Consider the following 25,647-nt stretch of genomic DNA (forward strand, 5'->3'; position numbering starts at 1 on the left):
ACCCTGGTCAAGCCAGTTCAGCTAAAGCTTAGATGGGCATAATCCAGCCAGGTGCTGGTAACCTCCAATGATGGGGACTGCACAGCTTCTCTGGGCAACCTGCTCCCACACTTGGCTGTCCTCACAGCTTTCCCTTATATCCAGTCTGAAACTCTTAAATCAATTCATACTGTTGCGTCTTGTCCTCCTGCTACGCATCACCGCGAAGAATCTAGCTACATATTTTTACAACCTCCCCATGGGTACTAGCAGGCTGCTATTAAGCCCCCCTGGAGATGTTTGCTCTCCAGGCTGAACAAGCCCCTTTACCTCAGCTCTTCAGAGGGTTGCCAGGAGCCACGATTTAACTCCAGCTGGTGACTGAAGTACCACACAGCTGCCCACTCACCAACACCCCAGCCCACCCCCAGCCCATCCAGCAGGATGGGGAGGAGAATCATAAAAAAGGTAAAACTTGTGGGTTGAGATAAGAACAATTTAATAATTGAAAAAAAGTAAAATGTAATAATAATTGTAAAGAAAAGGAGAAAGAAAAAGGGAAGAATAAAACCCAAGGGAAAAACAAACAAACAAACAAACAAGTGATGCACAATACAGTTGCTCACCACCCGCTGACCGATGCCCAGCCAGTCCCCGAGCAGGGACTTGCTGCTCCTGGCCAGCTCCCGCCAGTTTATATACTCAGCCTGGCATCCCCTGGTGTGGAACATCTCTGGCCCGTTCAGGTCAGGGCTGCCCTGCCTGCCAGTTCCTTGTGCACCTGCTCGCTGGCAGAGCACAGGAATCTTGGGAAGTCCTTAACTTAGGGTAAGCACTGCTTAGCAACAACTGCCACATCATGTGTTATCAACAATATTCTCATCCTAAATCCAAAAATACAGCACTGTACCAACTACTAAGATGAAAAATATCCCAGCCAAACCCACAACACCAGCAAAAATGGAAACTGGGGTTTCAGCTCTTCCCTGTGTTCAGATTAATGCTTTCAGGCAGGCAGGCCACCTGTATTTGAGAAAGCTGAATTTCAACTGGAACAGCTATGAAAACAGCCATGGTGATCAAGTATTTGTCTAACTTCACTGGAAAAAAAATATGAGAAATTGTGACAATTCAGTCTGGAAAATATTATCAAAGAAGCAGTGGAATTATTGAAGGCAAAGAATTGTACCACAACAATTGGCATAGTCATGATTAAATTAATGCTGGAAGCCCTCACTGTTTTAACATGGAACTTTGTACAGTTTTGGAGGATTTTTTATATAAATGTAGAAAATAAGCTTGTGATAACAATCCTATACAGTCCAGTATTTTACAAAGGTGTTTTAAAGGAAAAAAAATTATTCTTCTTATATTGATCCCTGGTTTAAGCATTTTTCTGGTTACTTGTGCAAACAAGGAAGGTTTGGGTGTTGGGGTATTTTTTTGGTTGGGGTTTTTTTTTTTTGGTTGTTTGTTTGCTTTGTTTTGTTGGTTTTTTTTTTTTCTTTTTCTCTTCATTTTCCAAAATCTTTATTCTGAGTTTATTTCCTTCAGTGAAGCTCTGAAATTGGCCACAACCTGGCAGAAACAGGGTGCTGTCGGGTCACATTGCTGCTGGTTGATACATGCTGCTGGAGTACTTAGAACTAATTTAGAGTCAGAAGTGCCTTAGGGTTAGGTATTGCTGCTAAGTGGTTTTCTTGAGCTTATTGTTAGGAGTCCCCTGTGTCAGTGGAAACTCTTGAGTGCCTCAGAATCAGAGCTTGGAAAGGCAGAGGATGAAAAACACCGTCTGGAGGTAGCTAATGGAACTGGCACAGGGTGTAGGACCCTGCTATGACTTCAGTTTGCTACTGAACAGCTGGAAGGTGCCTCCCGCTGTTTTGAATCCAAGTTCAGAAAGCTGAAAACAGCCATCTACAGTCTTTGAAGACGTGGCCTTTCTTTTCTTTGAAAACGTGGATGCAGGAAGAGTGGGTGAAGGCTTCCTCCTTTTTGTACCAAATCCAGTGGTGACAGCACTGGTCCCCAATAAGCACAGCCTGGTTCAAATCCACACATTTATACAACAGAGTTAAATCAGACAACATTGGAATCTGTTGACCTATAAAATAGTTTACAAAGCTTATCCATCTGTATTGGTTTTTCCTAGGGTTGATTGGCAGAATAAGAACAATAGGTGAAAATGTTAGTTAATAGAATTTTGAATTTTTATAATATTCACTAAGCATGTTCCTGTAGCAACTAATGGATTCATTTTTCCAGAAGCTCTTGAAATGCATCACAGGTGTTCAGTTTAAAATACCATGAAAAAGGGGGAAATGAGTACAGATGACTGGTAATCATATGGGGGTTTAGAATTATTTGAGACCTTCCAATTCATTAACAAACTAACCTTCAAAGTATCCTGTCCCTGGTGTTTCATTAGGTAAAAATATACGTCCCAATTAAGCTGTCGATGCTCTTTCAGTTGAAATCAAACCGAGTACCTTGTGGTAAGTAGGAAAAATGATGTAGTAACTATGTTATGTTCTTAATACAACATTCATAATCTGCTATTCTGTAATCCATATTCGGGCATACTTGATTTCTAACTGAAATGCAAACACTACCTCTGTATAACAAAACAGCTGTTCAATAGCACAAAGAAATATCGAATTCAAGCTCAGAATATTCTGTTAATTGAAAGAAGTTGAAACTGCTGATGAAGAGTCACTATTTAAAATCTAAATGCTACCATGATAGTCTTAAATATTCAGATGCCCTTTAACCTGTATTTAACAGTCCTAATGATATGTGTGAGAAGGAGGCTCAATAAAATCTCAAAATGACATTTTTAACCTCATTGATACCACTTACAAAAATACGCAGGGTTCTTTGAAACTCATTTAATGATTTTTTCCATTGAAACTTTTAAAGATATGCATATACAAGATATATTTCTTACGTATTTGCATAGATCTTATTTTTGAATTTATGAACTCTTTGGCATCATGTGTCTAGTTGTCGAAATAATTTGTTTATGGGAAATACAATTAGTTGCACTGAAGGGGTTGTTCTGATATCAGTTTACCTATTCATGCAGTTGCTTACCAATTTCTCTCAATTTGATATTATAAACCAAGCAGTCAGAAAGTACACAAATGAAGACAGATAGACCACATGCAAGAAGTTAAAAACTGCAAGATCATACTTTGAAATATAAATCTCTACTAGCTTATAAAAAAGAAACTTAGGAAATCTCTGGATTTAATTCCTTATGCGTACATATAGTTGTGCAGCAAATAACTAGCTATTTATCAGCATGGAAGAGCAGCTTAAAAGATTACCTTCATGCATGGACTATTGAAAATGTCTACTGCCAAACTGAAGGGAAAAGCAACATTTCTTTTCACTTTTGCACCATTTTTTCTTTCTTTTGGTGACTCTTAAAATAGCCTGACAGAGCCTTTTCAACATGCTGGAGGAAAATGATCCCATCCAGAGGGACCTTGACAGGCTTGAGAGGTGGGCCCATGTGAACCTCATGAAGTTCAACAAGGCCAAGTGCAAGGTCCTGCACGTGGGTTGGGGCAATCCCCCCATATCAACACAGGGTAGGCAGTGAATGGATAGAGAGCAGTGCTGCGAAGAAGGACGTGGGGGTGCTGGTGGATGAGAAGCTCAGCATATCCCAGTTATGTGTGCTTGCAACCCAGAAAGCCAACCATATACTGAGCTGCATGAAAAGAAACATGACCATCAGGTCAGGGGAGGTGATTCTGCACCTCTGGTCTCATGAGACCCCATATCTGAAGGGCTGTGTTCAGCTCTGGGGCCCCCAACATCAGAAGGACATGGACCTGTTGGAGCGAGTCCAGAGGAGGCCACAAAGCTGATCAGAGGCTGGAGCACCTCTCCTGTGAAGACAGGCTGAGAGAGTTGGGGATGTTCAGCCTGGAGAAGAGAAGGCTCCAGGGAGACCTTCTAGCAGCCTCCCAGTACCTAATAGGGGCCTACAAGAAAGCTGGAGAGGGGCTTTTTACAAGGGCATGTAGTGACAGGAGAAGGGGGAATGGCTTTAAGCTGAAAGAGGGTGGATTTAGATTAGATATTAGGAAGAATTTCTTTCCTGTGAGGCTGGTGAGGCGCTGGCCCGGGCTGCCCAGAGCAGCTGTGGGTGCCCCATCCCTGGCAGTGCCCAAGGCCAGGCTGGACAGGTCTGGGAGCAGCCTGGTCTGGTGGAAGGTGTCCCTGCCCGTGGCGGGGGCATGGAATTCAATGGTCTTTAGGGTCCCTTCCAATCCAAACCATTCTATGATTCTATGTCTCATAAATATATATATTTTTTAATACCTTAGCAAAAGCAGCTCTATCGTCATAATCCCTGGTAAAGAGCACTCCATCCCGTCCTCACCACATGTGCTTCTCAAATTTGTTAGCATTCAGGAACGTAGTGTAGACTTTCAGCAGCTGTAACACAACTTGGCACATTTGGCTTCTTCCATTACATTTCCATTACCTTCCACTACTTTAATGTATTCTCATAAGAAAATCCTAAATCTTGAAAGTTTGTAAGAGCCTGTGAAAGCAAACATGAGTGTTTACCATGAATTAAGAGAAGGCAATTGTTGCCTCTGCTTCCAACAGCAACAAGGAATGACAGGACTCGAAGCCAACCGTTGTTACATCTGAGTTTGTACTAAGGGAAAATTGAAACGCTGAAGAGTGTTTGATTTTTCATTCATTCAATGGAACCAAACAACTCTCCTGGACACCAGAAACCTGTTCCATAGCAATGGGAAAGAAATAAACCCTGGTCTTCGAGCTGGAACACCGGACTAGCTACAAAAAATACAGTGAATTGGCAACAGCCCTTTACTGAACTGCTTTAATGTGAGTCAGAGATATTCTTAGGGTGGGAACAGAGATACTGGTTTCAAATGAGAATTGTGAAATGAGGACAGTTTCTGTACTATACTGTGATATTACTGATATTGTTAAATCTGTTAAGTTTATTAATGGAGATATTGGTCTCCTATTTCATATAATGATCAACATAGTTTATTCAAGTTCTAAAGCTTTTCCTATTGCCAAATGTTGCTAATACAAAAGAGTAAGTTGCTGCCAAAACTGACCACTAACTTGGACTTGAACAGACTGGAAGAGATCACGCACAACACAGGACAGCTTTCACCCTCAAGGTAATCTCACCATCGTCGTGAGATTCAATTCTTTAACATTATTGGTTAGGCAAGGAGAGGGCATGGGAAGCGCCAACTCACCTGCACCGAGCAGCCTGGCCAGGCAGCGCCTCTGCTCTGCTGCTGCGGTGCTCGGCGGGCGCTTGTGTGTTTGTGCAGCTCCTAGGCTGGAGGCTGGCGCCAGGGGCTGGCCATGAGAGCAGACCTCTGTCGATACTCTAATTACTCTGTGCTTAATTGATGAATAGATGGCCTTTTCTTTGTAGCAGCCAAAGGAAACTTTTCCAGTTAGTTAAGCTCTTCTAAAAAGTTTTCTTTTCACGTTGTATATTTTATATATACATATATATATATATATTCAAGAAAACCCTAGTAATAGGCAGATAAACTTCCTTCTACCTTGCTTTCAGAAGAAGTCTGTGTTACACACCACCCCTGTGTGGCTACATTGGAGCACTCACCAAAGTCAGGACTCTTTAAAACTGATGGAGTTTATTCTCCTTTTGTCAAGCATTTTCTACATACAGAACATTCACATGGTGTAAGTTACAGAAGAAAAATGCATGAGACAGACTACTGCAACTAACTGAGTAGCAGACAGATTACATGATTCTTTGTTCACAATGGAGAAAAGTTGTGATAAAGGAAAACAGATTCAGTACCTAGAAATGTAATCAAACTCTTATCTTAGTTATATCTACCTATCAGGAGGTTTGCTCAAGCTGAAGAGAGATCTACTGTACCACACAGGGCAGGACGCTAAATGCACACAAGATTGCAATGCTAGAAAATTCCAGATTCTAAGCAATTTTACACAATCTAAATTGCAGTAAAATTTTGTTTAAAAAAAGATATTTCTTCTTCAGTAAATGGAGGTCAGTTTAAGAGCTTATAAGCATTCTTTAGCAAAAACATAATAAAAATAAAAATACTCCCAAACTTTTAAGTCATTGCTCTAAGTCTGGATAGTTGTTTACTGCTGGCTTTCTGATCCTACTGCCTCGTTACTCTACTTCTGGGAATCTTATTTTTCCCATTTACATGTTTAACCATTGTTAATATTAGAATTCTAAGTAAACAAACTATAAAAAATACAAAGTTTTTGTTTGTTTTTTGCACTAATCCAATTGGGTGCATGGAATAGAAAACCCGTTGAGCTAACCTAATGGTTTAACAAATATGGATCAATGGTACAATGTATAAGCAAAAATGTTATCTATTGGTTGTAGACGTCAGCTCTTTGCAATTTTAGTTTCTTGAAATACATTTTGTTTGTTTTTAAGTAACAGTTTCCTTGATGATATAAGTGAAGCTTTGTGATGCCAGGTTTTTGAATGTGGTTTCCTCTGAAAGGATAAGTGCAATATTTCTCTTTAGTGAACTGAAACTCCTTGCTGATGAAGCCCTGTGATAGCTGAAAAACCTAACATCTGTTTTTTTCTAAAAAAAGGTTAAGCTTCTGCAAGCAGCTCTCTCAACTAAGACTTGCCATAAAAATAAACTCCTCAAATTGCAGTGATCAGAAAACACTGCAAATATAATTTCTCCTTTTTTTCTCCCCATGTATGTTCCACAACTTGAGACTAGAAATTTGATACCAAAAGTTTCTTTCCAATGACAGCTAATCCTGTAGCCACAGTGGGATTATACAATTTTTATGTTTTACCTTTCATGTGAGACTTTCGCTTCAAGGCACAAAAAGATTGAACAGTGGACTGGACAGAACAGGACATAAAATTTCAGTTTAAGGAGTCAAAGGTTCCACAACAGCTCTTATTTTGTGTCTGAAGCAAACCAAACCAATATTTGAACCGTACTTAAGTCTTCCATTTACAAATGCAAAGTATCAAATAAAATTCCCTGAAGCTTTTGGGTGTGGTTTTTTTCTAATTCCTTTAAAATAACGTATGGCATTTATAATCAATTTTAATATTTTGTGATTTCAGTCAAAGAACACAATCTTAGCTGACAATTAATAAGAAGTACCATTATCGAATAGCCATTGTTTTAGTAACTCTTATGTAGAAGTTGATTCAAATTGTGTTCAAGTCAAAGAATTTACAGGTATAGAAGGGTCTAACAATTTAAAATTAAAATTGTGTACATTTGAATAACATGTAATTTAAGTGCAATGTACTGTAAAACTATTAATTCGGTAAATATCTAACAGATCTTTATGCTTCTCCAACCCAAATTACTGTGTTGCCTCTCTCAACTTCAGTGATTTCACAATTTAACTTATTGAGCCGTCCATCCAGGATAAACAGAGATTCCTTGGAAGGTGTCATGAGATACTGACCAAAAAGGCCACTGTCTTTAATAAGACGATTCTTACTGTTCCAAGGCCATTCGCCTGCCTCGACAGGCTCCTTCAGACTCTTCACCATCTTAACCTTGCCAGAGGAGAGCTCCATGAAGAGAACATCAGTTTGTGTGCTGGAGCTACAGTAGACATTGTATTGATTAACTTCAGTGAATGATGGCTGAAAAGCTACATCAGATATGTGCAAATTAGTGTGAATGTCAAATGCATCTTGTATTTCTCCTCTCATTGTTATGGACTGGATCCTCATGAGACCTTTCGCATCATCAATGCTGACAAGGTAGCGTCCATCGGGAGAAATATGTGGCGTGCCCGTTACATCGCCGTTGTACCCAATCACTGAGTCAGTAACGCCATCCACTATGAGCTGTGGCAGGACAGCCCCAGTGGTGTCAGGCTTGCAGCAGATGAAAAAGTATCCTCCGAGATGTGTATAAGCCAGTGACTGAGGAATGCAGTTATAATCCTTTAAACTAATTGTCTTGATGTATGACATAGTTTCTAGATCAATTTTCTGGAGCACAGGCTCATCTTTATGAAGAATAAATCCAAACCTGGAAGGAAAAGCACAAAATCAAAGTCAGCTACTGTGTGCATTATGTACAACTGGGGAGAGCCATTCTAAGCAAAGTAGATGAGTTACTATGTGCAGTGGTGTATTGCTATGTATCTCAGCCTCAGATGTTCCAGATATTAAGCAGTTTATAATATTTAATTTTTAGCATTTCTTGTAACTGTAATTTAAAGTGCATCTAAAAAACATTAAACTGATTAATGGAAAAGTATTTTTTCCTACTGACATAGGGGAAAGGTAAACATTACTCTCAGCTATCTATTCAGTTACAACTTTTACAAAAGCCAAGTAGGGGAAATAGATCCAGTATCAATAGATAGTACATCCCACATATTTTAATTCACTTCATATATTTCTTCAACTTTCTTGGGAAGATCAACTTAACCTAGTGCTCATTGTTATTCAGATAATTATCTGAATCTTCTTCATTGTAATTCATGAATATCATAAAAGGATTTAGGTTTATGCCTCCCAACCATCCAAGGCCCATATTTCTTACAATTTAAATTACCCTTTATGCTTTTCCATACATCAAGGAATTTTCACTGAACATGAATAGTATGGCTAAACTTTAAAATCCTAGAGCTGAATGTTTGTAACATTTTAAGTATAAGCTATATGACTGTTCTCTAATGTTAACATATAAGTTCTGACTGCACGATCATTTGACTGTATATAGGCAAACCCCACCACTCTAAATATTATGGAGTCATGTGAAAGTATATTAGTTTTGCTTATCCAAGTAGCTTTCACAGCACTTTTCCTGAACATCTGCTTTCCTTTGGCACATTTCTTTACATTGGCCACTGAGTCTTTGATCCTAAGAATATATAATCTAAAAACACCTTTCATATCTTGTTGATATAAAACACTATGATGGCTAGAATGTTCCAACAATTGAGCTGAAAATAGCACGAAAAATTTCACACAATACCTTGCAACCCCAATATATTTACTAATCAGTGAACCACCAAAGTAACAGGCAAAAAGGTTTCAGGACATTGTTCGGCCAGCTCCTCCCGCATGAGACAGGGTGAACGGTATTTGCATTTCCTACTGAATTGATATAAGGACATTTTTAATTTTAGCCCCAAAGCTCTTGCATACTGCTTCAGTACCATAGGATCACAGAACTACAGAATTATTTCAGCTGGAAGGGACCTCTAGCTATCATGTGGTCCAGCTCCCACCAAAGGAAGGGGCAGCATGAATCAGGCTGCCCACAATTATGCATTGAGCTGATAACGAGATCATATTTGTCTTTGATTGTTCAGTCACTTATATGTAATCTGAATTAAATTGTCTTGGTTAGAAAAAGGCTGAGTGAGCCATTACAAAAATTATGCAAGAGAACTTGACAATCACTGATACTTTTCCATTCACAAGGTTTGGTTTTTTGTCATGGAGGAAGACTAGGATCATCAAGCAAAACCTGATTTTTAGCTGTTTTGGCCATCTAATGTCCTTTCCTCAGCCTTTTTGGGCAGGCATAAAGTTGTTGATTCTTGATTCTGTTATTGTGTAGCAAGCGTTTGTTGGTCATGAGAAACAAACTTGTGCTGTATTATGTACAGAATCATCCTGTAATAGAAGACATTAAATAGCAAGCAGCGTTCTGACATTTCAAATGTTTACGGTATACCTCAGTGTTAAATAACCAATGTTATACACATGAGCAGTGGTTACAGAAGGACAAGAGAATTAGCTTATTGATTATCTTTTACATAACAGTCTCCAATGTAAAGCAACGATCAGTGAACTGTCCGAGAGCATTCACAATATTCTGGACAATGACTTCAACATATTTGCTACTTAATATTTATTCCTGAAAAACAATAACCAAAACCCCCAATGCATCTTAAAAGGACTTTGGTCTGGATGAGAATTTACTGAGGGCTAGATATTGTCATCACTGTTGGCTTCATTAATACCAAACGCAAAACAGAACAGAACTATCTAGGTTGCTAAATCAAGCATTAAAAACTCAGAAAGCATAAAAGCAACAAATACAAATACAGAAAGTAATGTTAGAGATGATATTATATGCAATATAAACTTGGCCAAACTTCTTGATCTGTCAAGTTTATTGTGTATAATCAATCTTCAGCCTTATTTCTACTACAGTTAAGTTTGGGTAATTACATACAAAAATTACATGCAGAATTACATGCAGAAAACTCTTCATCCCTGCCCTACTCCAGTGCTACTGCTTTGGAATCCATGGGGCATATCTGAGGAGCACAGGCGGTGCATGCGGAGCAGTTCATGTGCTGTCAGTGGGTGGCTGAGTGGAGGATAACTGTGCTTTGGCAGAGGGAAGCGTGGGGTCAGCTTGGCAAGAATTCATCCTATGGCTTCCATTTAGCATGTACAGGTGGCAGGTTAGAAAACGTAGAGAAGGAACGTGGAGAAAAGTGGACATAACGCTGTGCAGGGAGATGGGTGGTACATGCAAGAGAGATTAGCGCGTTTTTAGAGGGAGAAACTGGATACGTGGGAGAACCTGTGATTATTGTGGAACAGTGTAACATGGGACAAATATTACACTGGCTAATCCAAGCATGGAGAAATTTGTCTAAGAGTCACTTAACTGATAAATTCTGGGAAGACTAATTCAGTAACATAAATTGATGAATACTAAGAATATCAGCAAGGCTTACCTGCTAATTTAAATCACTATTAAAATGAAGGATTTAATTCAGTTTGATCCAAAGAAATCTGCCTAACTTATCTTGATTAAGCAGTGTTCATGATAAATCTATGTGATGTTTTTGCATTTAAATGTAATTGATTTCAAGAGGAATATATGTTATTGATCTTTGCTTCTCAAATATTATTCCCAGCATAATGTTTTTGAACCACAAATACATTCAGCTTATGTTAACTCGGGTTGCAATAAAACTCTTGATTATCAAAACAGCGAATATGTTCTCCAAAGTTCAATTAAACTTAAGGTCTTACATACCTTCCCCAAGTGTTAGATCAGTTGAAGGCATGGAAAGACTCGCACTTGACAGCTAGCTTTCCCCACTGAGGAGGATGCTGCCATGGGTTTGTCCCCTAGCTTCTCATTAGCTGGTGGTACCTTCTGCCAGACAGATCCCCTAAATTCTGCCAGGTAAGAGGCTGCAGAGGCATTCCCGCATGCATGTCATTAAGATGAATGTAGCTATTGTGGAATCATTTAAATGCTTAAAATAATACCTGTTGATTAACCTGGTTGGTATGAACTAAATAGTTTAGGAGCCAGAGCAGAATGTGGATATAAACTTTCCCACTAGAACAGGCAGATCTAAAAAAAGGATGTTTTTCTATAGTAAGGGACCCCAGATCTTCAGGGTTAATCACATCTTTATTCTACAGCAAATTGGCAAACATTTTAAAACATAAAGCAGATGATAACATATAATGTCTCAAGCATTCTAGTTTCTTGTGCAGTTTTATCTATCTCTTTATAACATTTAATTCCCAGACCTAAAGTCACAAGTAAAAATCTTACAGTATCTTGGATAGATTGTTCTTGCAACTGAAGTAGTGGCTTCAGCTTTAGTAACTGAGTTTACTTAAAAAATAAATAAACTGTGTTCAAGACTGCAATAACCTTATCACGATGCTGTATTTGTTGCGCTTAGGAGATCTACTGTCCCTTACTCTGAAGCTATTAAGATAGCTTGATTTTATAACCTCCTGCTGCAGCAGCTATACATATATATAGGATATAGATATATATATGTCAGAATACATATTCTGACCATCAGCTATACCCGAGTACCCATTAACAATGTATCTTACGTTTAAAGTGTGCAAGAAGCAGTTTAATAAAATTATTTTTTTCTACGATTGTTCATTTTTGTATTTTTAAATCTTCCTAACTTTGTAGACTTCAAATTATTTATAATTATCCATATTATTTATTGTGTTCTCTTATTTCTGAATTTGAAAACACAGCTTTGTGAGATAAGCCCTCCCTTCCTTCAAGTAGCCATTTCTCTAGCCCTGGAAAAATATAATTCTACTTTCTTGTAATGTTAACATGCTAAAGACTTTTTGCTTTATAGTGTTTTCCGGTTCAAACTTTAAAAACCCACTACTTCGGACACATCTGTGAGGTTAGCCTAGAAGGTGATGGTTTTGGAGCTGGGTACACTAAAAGACCAGCTATGTGAGCAGAATAATACATTGAACTTAAGCAGCAGCTTTTAGCTATTGATTTCAAAGCACTTTACAAATATTACAGCAGACGAGGAAAGAAGCTGAAGGCCTTGCCTAAGGCTATATAACGATCCGCTGGCAATGTCCGTGTGAAAATACAGGTTATCTGAGGCCCAGTGTGATTTCTAACTGATCAGGCTACAGGCTACCATTGCAGCTGAGGTCCTAAAAAGACAGACAGGAGCAAGAAAACTAAAATATATAATTTTGAGTAAGAATATACAAATGTCAAAACATTTTTGAATATTAAAATTAGACAGACTTTTTGAAGTGGGTGGGAGAGAAGATCCAAAGTGGGAAGCTGGTAAACCTTCCCGAAGGGCCTACCCATCCCCAGAACCAGAACTATGGCTGCAAAAAGTAAAACCAAAATCAAAATAAAAAAACCCAAGCAACAACAAAAAACACAAAGAATGCGAAATTATACTTTTTTTTACCTAAAGATGAGGAAGTATTTTGCAAGGCACTAGCAACTGAGAAAGATGATAAACTCTTTTTTTTTTTTTTTTTTTTTTTTTTTTAATAGGAACACATACCTGTTAGGTCAGATAATTCGTTCCTGATAATTTTGAGAGTTGATTATCTCTTAACATCTTAATAAATCTCAGAATAACAGGAAAATTAGGAAAGTCTAGATGAAGGTTGTTGAAACATTCATAAGATAAAGGCAGGCATCCCAGCTAAGCTGAATAGCTTGATGCATACCCCAGGGAAATAATAAAATAGAAGATATGAGAACCAACTACAGAAAAACATGAACATAATGCAGTTGACATGGGTTTATAGAAAAATGAACTTTTTCAGCTTAACTTATTTTTTTTATTGGAAAACCTTGCTGAATGTAACTGAGTATCAAGAAGGCATACCTTTCTTGGAATAAAAACTGATACCCTCAAGGAAAAATAATTTCTCTGCAATAAAAAGCAGTTGTCAACGCAGAATCAACATTTTGTAGAGAAGTTTTGCTTCTGCTTGGTACCAACTCTGACATGTCACAAAATTTTCAGGCAATTTGGATGTGAATATATGTCCATGACACCAAGGTTGTAAATAGTAACAGGAAAGTTGCTCATTGTATTATTCAGTTGCTCATTTAAGAAAAATGTGTTCAAACATTGCCAAGCGTAAAGTGGAGAAACTTCACATGTGAATGAGGAGTGTTGGACATTCATAGAGAACAACATCCTGAAAAGCAGCGACTATGAACGGATTTCAGAATCATAGCAGACATGAGGTCAATATGAGATCTGAGTCTGATGAGTCAAAAAAAAAGACCCCAAAGTCCATGTACAGTCCTTGGAGGAATATAGAGAGAGGTGATTAAGAATAATACAACAGTCTTATATCTGTATTCTACACTGAGGAGACCAAATTAAGAATGCTTTATGGTGGTGGTGGTAGTAGTAGTAGTAAATTTCTGCCCTTCTAAAAAGCAATATTAAAAAATTAGAGATAAGAAAAAATCTAAAAATTCTTTAAGGGAAGGAGACATTGATTTTAAACAAGAGTCTGAGAAAGTCCAATATATTCAGCTTAAAAAATACATAATTGAGACATGATTTACAACATATATATACCTGAACAGAGAGAATGTACTGTTTAGTAATGTTTTCTTTAATTTCAAAGAAAAATTATAATAATGATTGCAGACTGAAACCAGACAAATTTAAATTAGAAACAGGTAATTTTTTCTAACAATGAGGATAATAAACCATTGCAACAAACTACTATAGAAGTGATTAATTTTCTATGGTGGAAATCTCCAGTTAAAGACTACGCTCTTTTTTGGAAGGTTTGGCCAAACTCAAGTAGATGTAGATTTAGAAATATCAGGTTTGTTATCTGAATCTCTGGATGACTATTTGAAATGTTTAAAACCTATAGTATACACAGAAAGTCAGACAAGATGTTCCTGTGGTCTCCTCTAGCCTGTGAATATATGAAACACCATTTTTTTGGCTTTGTTAATACAATAAAACTTGCATACATACAGTAGATTTTAATCTTATAGCACTCAGTCATTTGATGCCAAGATTTTAAGAAGCAGCCAATTGTTTAAAATCTCCTGAAATTAGTTGTGCTTTGACACAATATCTTGGCTCATCCACACACACAAGAAAAAAAGTAATATGCAGAGGAATCTCTCTTTCTGCAGGTCTGAGGTTTACACTTTTACACCCACTGTACAGAAAAAAAGCTGTTTTTTTAAAAAATTAGTTTTACACTGTTTCTGGTCTTAATTAATTGTGAATTTCACGTGAGTTATTAGTAACTTTTACAACTACTGATCTTTCATATACACACATATATATGTAAAATAAGTGGCCCCCCTTGACAATACATTGGTCTCCAAAGTCAGGAAGTTAGTGAATCGCTTGTGTAATATTACAACTACACAACTATAATGGCTATAATTTCACTTGGGAAGAAAGATGGTGTAAGGCTGGGATGGTCATCCCTTTGAGGGTTATTGATCTAAATATGACAGATCATGGTGGAAAGGTTGGAGGAACAGTGACAGAACGCAGAGACATGCTTCACGACAGTTACCTGCTTGCACACAGCAATGATCAGTTGCAACTAAATCGTAGCCCACCGTCCAATAACCCGATTGCTGCCTTCTAACCACCAAGTGAATGTCTACACTTCTACTGTCCAATGTTAAGAACCTCCTCAGCATGCCAGTGTCAGATTATCAACTCTGCTTCCATTACCAGGTTGACCTTCATCTTTTTGATGAAGAGGGAAAAGCAATTGTACAAAAATAGTACTTACCAGATTTGTCAGAAAACAGTATTGCAAGGCAGTAATGTTAAAGGCAGCTTTGGATTTCACAGGTTAGTAGAACTGGGGAACCCAAAAAAGCTGTATGTAATAAATGTGTTATTTACCAGAGCTGTAACAAAATGTTGTCCTCCAGTGGTGTTTATAGGCCCAGTATAACAGGGACATTTCACAAAACAGATATTAGTAAGAGAGTTTTGTTGGACGTCTTGGTAAACCAAATCAGCAAGTGTATGGGCTGTGCTCTCGCTATCCTGATTTTTTTTTTCCATTCAAAGCAAAGCAAAGCTATTAATCCAAGTAAAGAAGTCTGCACTACTGCTCTGTCTTCTACGGATAGCTGAACTCAACCCCCACAGCTACCATAATCTTATAAATTTTCAAAACAAGTTATTTTTTTAAAGGGATTAAAAAAAATACAGCTATTCATGATCATGTGATGAAATTGCCTGTCACCTATGTACTGTTAGCCTGGGCTTTACGATTAGGCTGTTGGAAAATAACAAGTGATACCTGCGAGTACCTTCACTTTTACCAAATGCTTTATAGATAGATGGTGGTGTATTTAATGCAAAGTTTCCTCTCATATAGATTGATATGCAGAAGCCTCCCAGTGCTCATTAATCCCTGATTAATATTTATGAGAATCCCAACCCTCATGTCTTTTCTATGCAGTGAAGTCACACACAGTATCAGACAGCACAGAAAGGTCAGAGTGCATCTCAGGACCCTGCCCGACACAGGCTTGCAAGATACGACAGCAAATCTTCACATTTCCAATAGTTTATTTTACAGTTAATGCAACTGGGAATCTAGCCTCTGGGCATACCACTCTAATTGGAGTAAATGCTAGAACTGTGAAATCTGAGATGGTTTCTTTCTTCACTCATTCTATATGAATGAATAATAACAATTTTAACCCCAGTTTTTTTTCAACCACACATTGTAACAAATAGTTAAGAGAAATAGGAATAATAATACTTTGCAACTCTGTTGCACTTTCTGTATGAGTAGTACACTGGGTTTGGCTGGGATGGAGTTAATTTTTTTCTTTACCAGCCTGTATGGTGCTGTATTTTAGATATGTGAACAGAAGTGTTGATAACACAGCTATGTTTTAGTTCCTGTTAAGCAGCGTTCACACAGCTTTGAGGCTGCCTGTTCCCCACTCTGCCCTCCACATGAACAGGCTGGGGGTGGACAAGAAGTTGGGAGGTGACACAGCTGGCACAGCTGACCGAAGGGACATGCCATGCCATGTAACATCACGTTCAAATTCCTTCCAAAGTAGCCATTGCTCCTGCTAGGATGTGGGCTCAGCTGCCAACTGGGGTCAACCCACCACAGGGAGTAATTAGCTTTCCATAAAAGCTAATGAGCTTCACAGAACCCAGACAAAGGTATACAAAAATGGTAGATAAAAATGAATTGACCAAACTAACTTAAACAAGACAAAGAGTATCCTAAAAGACGTTGATTGCAAAATGCATTTTTAAAAAAATAAAAATTAAGTGAAGCTCATATGGATGAGTGACTTATTTTCCTAATTTTAATGGAAAAACCCACCCACATCTTTAAGAGCAGAATAATTATAATTACTAAGTTAACAGCATGTCATGAATTATTGTTCTCCTATTGTCTCACAATATAAGTTCAAGACCAGATTTTTTAAAGTATCTTTAAAGCATTTTAAATATATTTAAAAATAGGATTTGGTCCTAGTTTTATGGAACTGTAAGCCTGTATGTACCACAAAAACCGTGAACAGTAAACCCATGACTCATATCATTCTTTTTGCAAAAAATACTTACCATAAGTATCACTATCTTATTTCCCTAACCTACTGCAAAATGGTTAACCCGAAAACTTTCACAGCCAAGCTGACAAAGGACTCCGTATAGCAAGTCCGATTAATGCTCTACCAAATCTAACCCTCTCTCCATCATCAGAGTATCAAATGCCTCAGAGCATGGGAAATCTTTCAACAAGTGGATTTGGAATAACTTGTTTGCAGGAACTTGCCCATCATTGAGAAGTAGTTTATGCCACAAAGCAGGAATGTTAAATTCATATTTTGCAAGGTATTCATTTTGGAAATCTTACTAGGTATTATTGTTATATATCTACATTACCAGTTTTTACAAGTCTTACTCTCCTCTCTCTTATCATGTCCAGTTTTCATATTATTCTTCACACAATTTCCATCACCTTAAGTTCCATCATTTGTGACAGTTATAAAGGGTAAAAACAAATTTTCATTTAATATAAATCCTCACATGGTATAACAAAATGACTTTCCCTTATGAAAAAATGTGCTAGTGCAGAGTATGTTACCACAACAGGATTTATACAGCTAGTTCCCTTTCACTGTCCAAAATATTTATTCAGTCACTGTCCTTTAAGGTGGTGAGCTAGTTTCAAATGAGATCATATCCCCCCGTTACTGTAGAAAAAAATAGTTCATTATGGTTTTGAAAAAGTAATGTTGGGTTTATATAAAATTCCTGTCAAGTCTGTTCAGCCTAAGTAGCTTTGACTATTGTATAGCACAATGGGAATACTTTGCTTTTGAGAAATACACAAGAACCTCTTTTTTTTTCTTTTAAACACCTCACTGTTCTTACATAACTGTTATATCATTGTTCCTTCTATGACAAAAATGCTTTGAATGTGGTTAAACTATTTAAAATGTGTACAGCTTCCTGCTCTGTTTTCTGCAGGTTTGTTCCATAACAAGAAGCTAGATTTCAATAAATTAATTACAGAATGTATTGTAGAAATATCAGTGGTAGAATGTGTTATGTATTGGTAGTGGTAAATTAACCTGAAAACCAGAAACTTGACTGAAATCTTCAGTGACTCGCCCAGTTCTGTGGGAGGTTTCTGGTTCCTAGATGTCACGCTATCGGCATAACTCCCCATCTTCATCTCAGTAAAGTACCTAAGTAAAATTTTTCCTGTTTTCTAGTATTGGGGAAAGGCTTAATGAGAAACACATTCCTAATGCCAGATGGTGGGTAATTATTGCCTGCCTGAACCTCAGCAGTGCCACATTCTGATATCCCTTTCCATATCTGGAAAGGGTTGACATTGTTTTCAAATCAAAATATAAAGCCATTGCACAAAGAGGTTGTACACTGTCCAGCCTACTCTGAAGGCAGTTGTTACAGCCATACAGCAAACATTCACCATGTGAACTATTACATTTCACAGTTAATGTAATGCTGATTAAAACTGACAAAGTTTCTGCTACCATTTCGTTAGGACTGTGTATAGGTGTGTAACAAAATATCCTTAACTATCTAAGAATTCCTCTCTCTTCAGACCCTCCTTCTGTCATTTAAATCCCACAGGACAGGGGAGTAATAAGAGGGTAAAAAAGCCACACCAAAGCAGTGCTGAGACTGCACGAAATAGGACTCTCACATACCTGCAGTTTACTTACTCCCAGTCTGCAGAGTTTTAATGGAGATGTGTATTATTTGATATAAAAAGTGCATGTGTAACATAACATAAATATGCATACATGGGTATGTGCATATACAGTAGCTACAACACTTCAGTCTGCAGTTGAAACACAGGGCGAAAAACATGCACTGAGGGCATCCCTCCTTTCATTCTATTTTCTTTCACTACCAGAAGTGGATGAGTAAAAATCATTTTTGTCTCGCCTATTCTGGGCTTCATCCCTAATGCTCCAAATGTTTTTACTGCTCCTCCCTGCACGATCTAGTTTCAAATTTGCCTATGAGGAGCCCACTGATGCTTTTTAAGGTCAAATGGTAGGATCCTTGAAAGTGATGACCTTTCCTTGTCCTCTCAAGGGATAAGCATGCTGCCTCCTCTTAGGATTAAACATTTTCATGACACAGTTGATGAATTGGATAGTTGAGTGCTCGTATTTTGGTATCATACATCACTTGGAATAGCAGTGCTAGATCTCAAGCCATGCAAAGCTGAATTTTAGGTGGTGGTGATAAGGATTTCAAGTAATACACCTTAAAGTTAAAAAAGGTATACCTTAAGCACACGTGCAAAATGAGTACACTGCCACAATGGCCAGTGCAATTTAAGTACTGCATGGTTTTATAATCTGCTCTTTTCATCAGTTTATTAAAAATTGATATATGAACAAAGAAATTAAAAAAATGACAAAAATAATACATGGCTTAACCCTGTCTGTCTCTTTCAGAGTACACAAAAATACCAATCTGATATTTACATCCTTACTGCTTTGAAATAAATGAGAAAAATTGTATTTCTGCAGTCCTAATCAAGCACAGTCGCTTCCCTCCTCTATGATCACATCAGTAGGCAGTAAGGAGGCTGAAGAATTGCCATTATGAATGTTCAGCCTCACCACAAATCCTCACTACAAAAATCACTCTCTACAGGTAGTATTCCTTTCCTACATTTTGTGCATAACCATGCATGCCTGCATATGAGTCAAACATCTAAGTTGCTATTTTTGCCAGCAGAGATCTAGTTCATATAGTCAACAGAGTCTACAGGATTTGTTACCGTGACTAGTGCCAGAGCCCTGCAGGGGGAAAGCAAAATTGCCTTCTAGACTCCAGCATCTGTATAGGCTAGATCCCTATTGGATATAGCAAAAGACAGCTTACAGCCATGGATACACTTTATTTTCACACCTAAATCTAGGTGCCCACAACCTTGCATTCACCATAAGCATCCTATCAGAATGAAGGCATATGAAGCAGAATGAAATCAAAACCAGCCTTATAAAAATTTGCACAGGTTTGGAAAATTGAAGTTTAAATGAGTAAGACTGTACCAGAATGTAAGACAAACATACAGTTATGCTTGAAATGTGCTCATGTGTTTCCCCAAACCATTGTAAGAAGTTCAGGTATCACATAGCTGTAGAGGTTACTATATCTGCCCTTTGTGGTCAGAAATTAAAATGACTCCTTAAAGAAGCAGATAGCACTGTTACAAGTGCCTGGATAGAGAGAAGAATGTTGTATAAGTCTCCATGCAAAACAGCTAAACGCAGAGAAAATGTCCACCCCAGAATTTTCAGGGACCTCTGAAGATGGTTTTCACAGCACTCAAAGGGTAACTTTATCAGAAAACCAAGAATTCACTTTGCTTTCCACAAAAAGTGTATTCTTCCAACCATAATGATCAGCTTCAATATTTTCTCAAGGCTACAGTCATCAAAAAGACAAATAAAAGCTCTTCATAGCCTGCCTTTCATTTTTATTTTCTTAGGGTTTTGCAGAGCTCTAAGAATTGCATGCAAATCTTATAAATGAATTTTCCAAAAGCAATTTTATCACTCTTAGTGAACTACATGTCACTATCAAAGTATTTGACACACTGTTAGAACTAACACCATAGTCTACTGCAAAATACCAAGATAGAATCACATCGTATGACTTCTGTCATTCACACACTGTATTTGCAAATTATAACAAATATTTTTCAAGAAATACTTAATATAATGGAATGTGGTTAGCTATCATGCTATACCTGCTGATTTTAAAAGATTGGGAAATTTCCTGTTCTTAAAAGATGAATGTTAAAAGTATTTATTTTTTTTTTTGTGCAGACAGGAACTATGAAAGCTGTGCAAGGGAATGGTGCACCACCGATGTTACACAATTTTTCACACTCTAGAGCACGGATCCCACGTCAATAACCCAGGAAGGAATCCCAAGCCTGCAGAGGCACTGTTACTTGAAGTAACTATACCACAGCTGGGCCCAGCTTGTCTTACCTTTATTTATTGCCTTTATAATAATGTGAGATTTATACAAGGTTATTGGGCAAAACACACTAAAACAAAGGTCACAAGAGAAAAAGAATTAAAATTCCAGGCAGGACTTAGGACAACCCTGTATGAATAAAGTTTATATTCATTTGCTGCATTTGAAAATTCTTCAGTTCATCCTCTTCGTGCTGCATCTCCAGCAGTTATGCAGACTGAAGGATAACGTGAGACCTGTAGCTATAAAAATCAGCGAGGATGCAATCTGAGTTTGATGGGAAGTTCTAGTTCAGTAAAGTATGAATTAACAATGGACCAGATACTCCATACAAAATTCCAATGTCATGTGAACTCTGACATTACATCTTCAAAATTGTTTCTGCAAGGTATTTCTTTCCACCCTTCCGATAGAATAAGTTAGTTTGCATCTCCTATGCACAATGAATAGCCAAGCAAGATTCTAGTGTGGAGCTGCCAACAAGCAGTAAATTAACAACCTGGCTTCCCGTATGTTATTTTCTTCCTTTAGACGAGGCATATATATTGCTTACTACTGCAACTGCACTTGTTAAAAAAAAGGAAATATCTAAGGACTGGTTAAAAAGATGGAAAAAGAAAAGCCTAAGAATGTTTCTCCTAGAAATGAGGATAAATTTCATTATACTTTTTATAAGTTCAACAGAATAGTTCAGAAAGATTGACAGAATAAAAGATTACAACAATGTAAAAATTATGGCCTCCTTTCTTTTTGTTTCTGGCCTTACACCCACAGATTACCATCATGAAGTCAACAGACAGTTTTTGAAGAGGTATCTGAGATCAAACACTTACGGAAAATTATGGTCTCAAAACTGAAACCCAGTAAAAGTGAATTAGATGAGCTACAATCAAAATTATCTGTATAAGAAGGGAACAGTAGTAATATTGTACAAAAGAGAAGGTTTTTAACCTGTATAACTTAATTCAAGAAAATAATAATAAACATTACCTACTTTATCCTGAGTGAATAACATTTGCTTTTAAAGCCACTCAACATTCTATAGATTAGGGACCATTTTTTCAAAATTTATGCAAAAAAGTCAACCCAGGAAGATAAAGCTCTATTACTACAAAGCTTGATCAAATCTGCTGACCAAAAGTTTTCTGGGACTCAAAGTAAATGCCATTAGCTGTCCAAGGACAGCCTGTTAGAGGGAAAAAGCTTCTACTCTGGCAACATGGGAAAGTCTAACCAATTAAACAAAATTCTAAAGTAGAAGTGTGTTATACAGCAAACAGGTTTTTTTCTGATGAAATTCAGTTATCCACAGTAGCTCTGGAGAAGGAAGTATTAACAATTAAGGAAAGGAAAAAGGAACATTGGTCTAAGAACTGTTTTCTTAGCTGTATAGCTCAACTGCCTTTGCTGGTCCCTTGATGTTTTGCCACCAGCACAACAAAAAAAATATGCACTTTTCCCTCTAAGGATTTTCTAAGAACTTAACATACAACACTGCAACCATTTTTTCCTTTATTAAAATTAGTCTTCACTTTATATCCGTACATAATTATTTCTGAGGAAGGCAGTTAACATTGATTTATTTGACTTCAGAGGCCTTGCACGCATACCATTTAAATCATCACACAGTTAATTTTCCTAACTTAAGTAATTTTAAAATACACCTTTTTTATTGTCATTTTCTATTACATTTACTGTAGTTTATTGCACAAATAAAATATTTACCTCTAGATAAAAACCCACACTTTTCATTTTGGAAGTGTTTCTGATTTCAAAAACTGTCAGCATCGCAAGGGCATACCAGTCTTCCCCTCAGGACTTCCAAAATTACTGTTGCCTAGAATAGTTCATTTCTGGCAGGCTGCTGAGAAAATACCTTTCTTAAATTTCTGCAGTTCAGAAATGGTCGTTTGATGATAACAAAAGGCTAAGTGGATTTTGCCCGGTAGCTGTTGCTCATACAGCACAAATGGCACCTTTCTTTTGGGTACTATAACAGTCTCTGACCTTTTAAGTTTGTTTTCCTAATGATGCTCTTTACGACATTAAGAACACTTGCTTCATATTTTTGTTTTGCATCAGACAAGAGTTTTTTTCTCCTTCCTTTGTATTTCTATATAACAGCATTAAGCACAAAGCATCTTCCTATCTGAGGACACATTTACATCTTAGAGAACATCTGATAATTCGCTAGTTTTGTGTTTATGTGTGTGGACATACATATTCACACATATATCTTTAAAATATTTTTGTCCTTTTCACCAATTTTATTTATTTACTGGTAAATTAAATATTTAAAAGTGCCTTCTAAAAAAGACAACTAACTTTTGCAGCAGTAATGTGTGACTGCTGGGAGAGCAATGTGTGACACAGCTGGGAAATATTAACATAGCAGTCCTAAAAAACAGGAATGGGGGGGAAATTGGTCAAAAAAAAAGAAAATCAAAAAACACAGAACAAAAGATTGTGGCATCAGTCATGGAAAATGAGTAATTTTACTGTAAAACAAGATCTCCACTATCAATTCTATCAGATGAATGAGAAGATCTGTGGTGATGAAGAATGGAATCTGATCTGGCTGGTCTCATTTCTGAATGCATATTCTAAATGTATTGACTATTTTGTATTGACAAAGAAGTTCTGGGTTTTGAAAACTCCAGGTTTCTGAGTTCTTACAGCCTTGCACGTTAAATAGCTCATCTGTACCTTTCCAATTAGAAGCAAAAAATGTCTATACACTAATAGGAATTCTCTGAAATTTACAACTTATGTGGGAGGAAAGATGAAAATGAATATATAGATATAACTTGCTTTCAATGAAAAATAATACTATTTTTATTTTTAATTGTGAAAGTGGATTTAAGAATACCTTTTCAGGATGAAAAATATGCCAGCAGAGATCAAATCCATCAGAAGTCATATATGCTTTAGAAATTTACTGGTTAATATTGTTACAAAGAAATACAGGTCTTCATAAACTAATTCAGAAAGGAACTTAATATTCAATTGTAAAATCTATGAAACCAACATTTTTAGATCTATGAGAGTGGATTACCTTAATAATGACAGAATTCCTGATTAGATCCTAAAATGTATTGGAATAGAAGAGGGATGACTACCACAAAGGCTGGGGGTGGGAGTGGGGAAGATCCCACGAAAGGCTTGCTGTGTTTCACAGAGGTGGTAACAACTGCTGGACATCACCTAAGAGATCTGAATGGAAGGGAAGGGATCTTTATAGTAAGTATTCAAAGATTTCAGAGATCGCTATTCACAGATTTGCTCTGGAAGCACTGAAGATCTTTATTCCTTTTTGCTATTGCTTTGCACATACCTCATTGAAGTGGAAAAGTTTTCTCTATTTCCATTCTCAGAGAGGGAATTCAGTGTAGAGAGGATGGCTGAGACCCCACAGTCAGTGATGGACAAACATACTAGAATGATTCTTTCTTTTTCTGTCTCAGCAGATACTAACCATTATTTGGAAAAATAAGGATATCAAGAACTTCAAGACAGCTGTGCAAGACAGAAGGGAAAAAACAGTATTTCTACAAGGGCTTGAAAATCCTGAAAAGTGCTACAGTCTTAGAAGAAAGGGGTCTCCTCAAATTAAGATCTGTGCTCAGAGCTTGAATTTGAATAGAAAAATATCCATTCCTAAACAATATGTGATGGGGACAGGCATGAATGTTGTGAAATAAATTGTTTTTGAGCATTAGTAAGCATTCAGTAAAGGGCAATAATGGAAACATAGTTTCTCAGTTTATCCTACATATTTTTTAATAAGATTGGCTCTAGACTAATAAACGAGTGTCACAAATGTAATGCTGCTGAGCCAAAGTGAATGACATTGTAAGTACCATCAAAAAAATTATCAAACTTATTTTTATGGTGATAGTTTTCACTCAGGCAGAAAAATCACAGGTGATACAGTCTTTCAAACACTTATTTGTGGGAGAGACTATGCCAATTGTCTTCCGTAAGTCAGATGGATAAATGATGGAAGTGCTTACAAGTGAAAGATAAAAATTTCTTAACTAAAGTCTCATATTGATAACAAAAATAGCATGCTGCCTAAAATCCTTTTAAAATTATACTATTTTCAATTTCTATTTCTTTTTTCTTTTTTTTTTCCTTTTATTACTATTTCCATTTAAAAATTTGCTTGCTCAGCATTTAAGTCATGTCTCACTAGTGATTTAGAGCAAGGAAATGGACTATAATCTCAAATTCATGTTGAAGAATATCTTCAAATGACCCATGTTGAAAGAACAACCAGGAAAAGTTCCCCATAGTTGACCAGACACTGTGGTGGCTTCTTCAGTCAGTTTTTTACATCTTGCTGGGAGAGTTGACTTGTTTTAACATGTCATACATAGCTAAGAACTTCTGACTCACATTTAGTGTACATTTGAATAGGATAGGGATAAAAACCTGAATTTTCAGGGTCCCAGTGATGGAGGAATCTATAAATTGTCTGAGGACTTTCTCATGGAACACCTGCAATGTGTATATATAATACGCTTAATTACTGAAAATTGTTATCCAATGATTACAGCACTCACAAGAAAATAATCCCAGAAATTTTAGGTCAAAGGAAAGCACCTTAACTTCTAGAATTTTAGAATCCAGGAATATATTAAACTATTTGTGTTATGTAAAAAAGGAACTTATTCTCAACAAAAGCGTATTTGTAACATTGGCAGCAAATGTGGTTTCCTTTCTTGTACCTTGTAGGGAAGGAGAGCTAGAAATCTAATCAAAACCCACTCACTTCATTTTTAAAGCAATAAAAATCAAAGAAAGGGCTAGCTACACAGACACAGTGAACAAAAGACATTCCTAAAGATGGTTCTAAAT

At 37.0% G+C, this 25,647-nt stretch overlaps 1 protein-coding gene across 4 annotated transcripts in view; it reads right to left on the reverse strand.

Moving 5' to 3' along the window:
• Window positions 1-5,635: 5,635 nt before the first annotated feature.
• The window catches only part of FSTL5 (follistatin like 5), a 322,297-nt gene continuing 302,285 nt past the window's right edge, over window positions 5,636-25,647 (reverse strand). For all 4 annotated transcript variants that reach the window (XM_055797132.1, XM_055797130.1, XM_055797131.1 and 1 more), the window contains one exon: window positions 5,636-8,039. In XM_055797132.1, the coding sequence (XP_055653107.1) occupies window positions 7,337-8,039 (703 nt within the window). In that variant the 3' untranslated portion in view covers window positions 5,636-7,336. The remainder of the gene's footprint in view (window positions 8,040-25,647) is intronic.

The sequence above is a fragment of the Falco peregrinus genome, chromosome 2 (assembly GCF_023634155.1).
Source record: "Falco peregrinus isolate bFalPer1 chromosome 2, bFalPer1.pri, whole genome shotgun sequence".
NCBI classification, from domain to species: domain Eukaryota; kingdom Metazoa; phylum Chordata; class Aves; order Falconiformes; family Falconidae; genus Falco; species Falco peregrinus.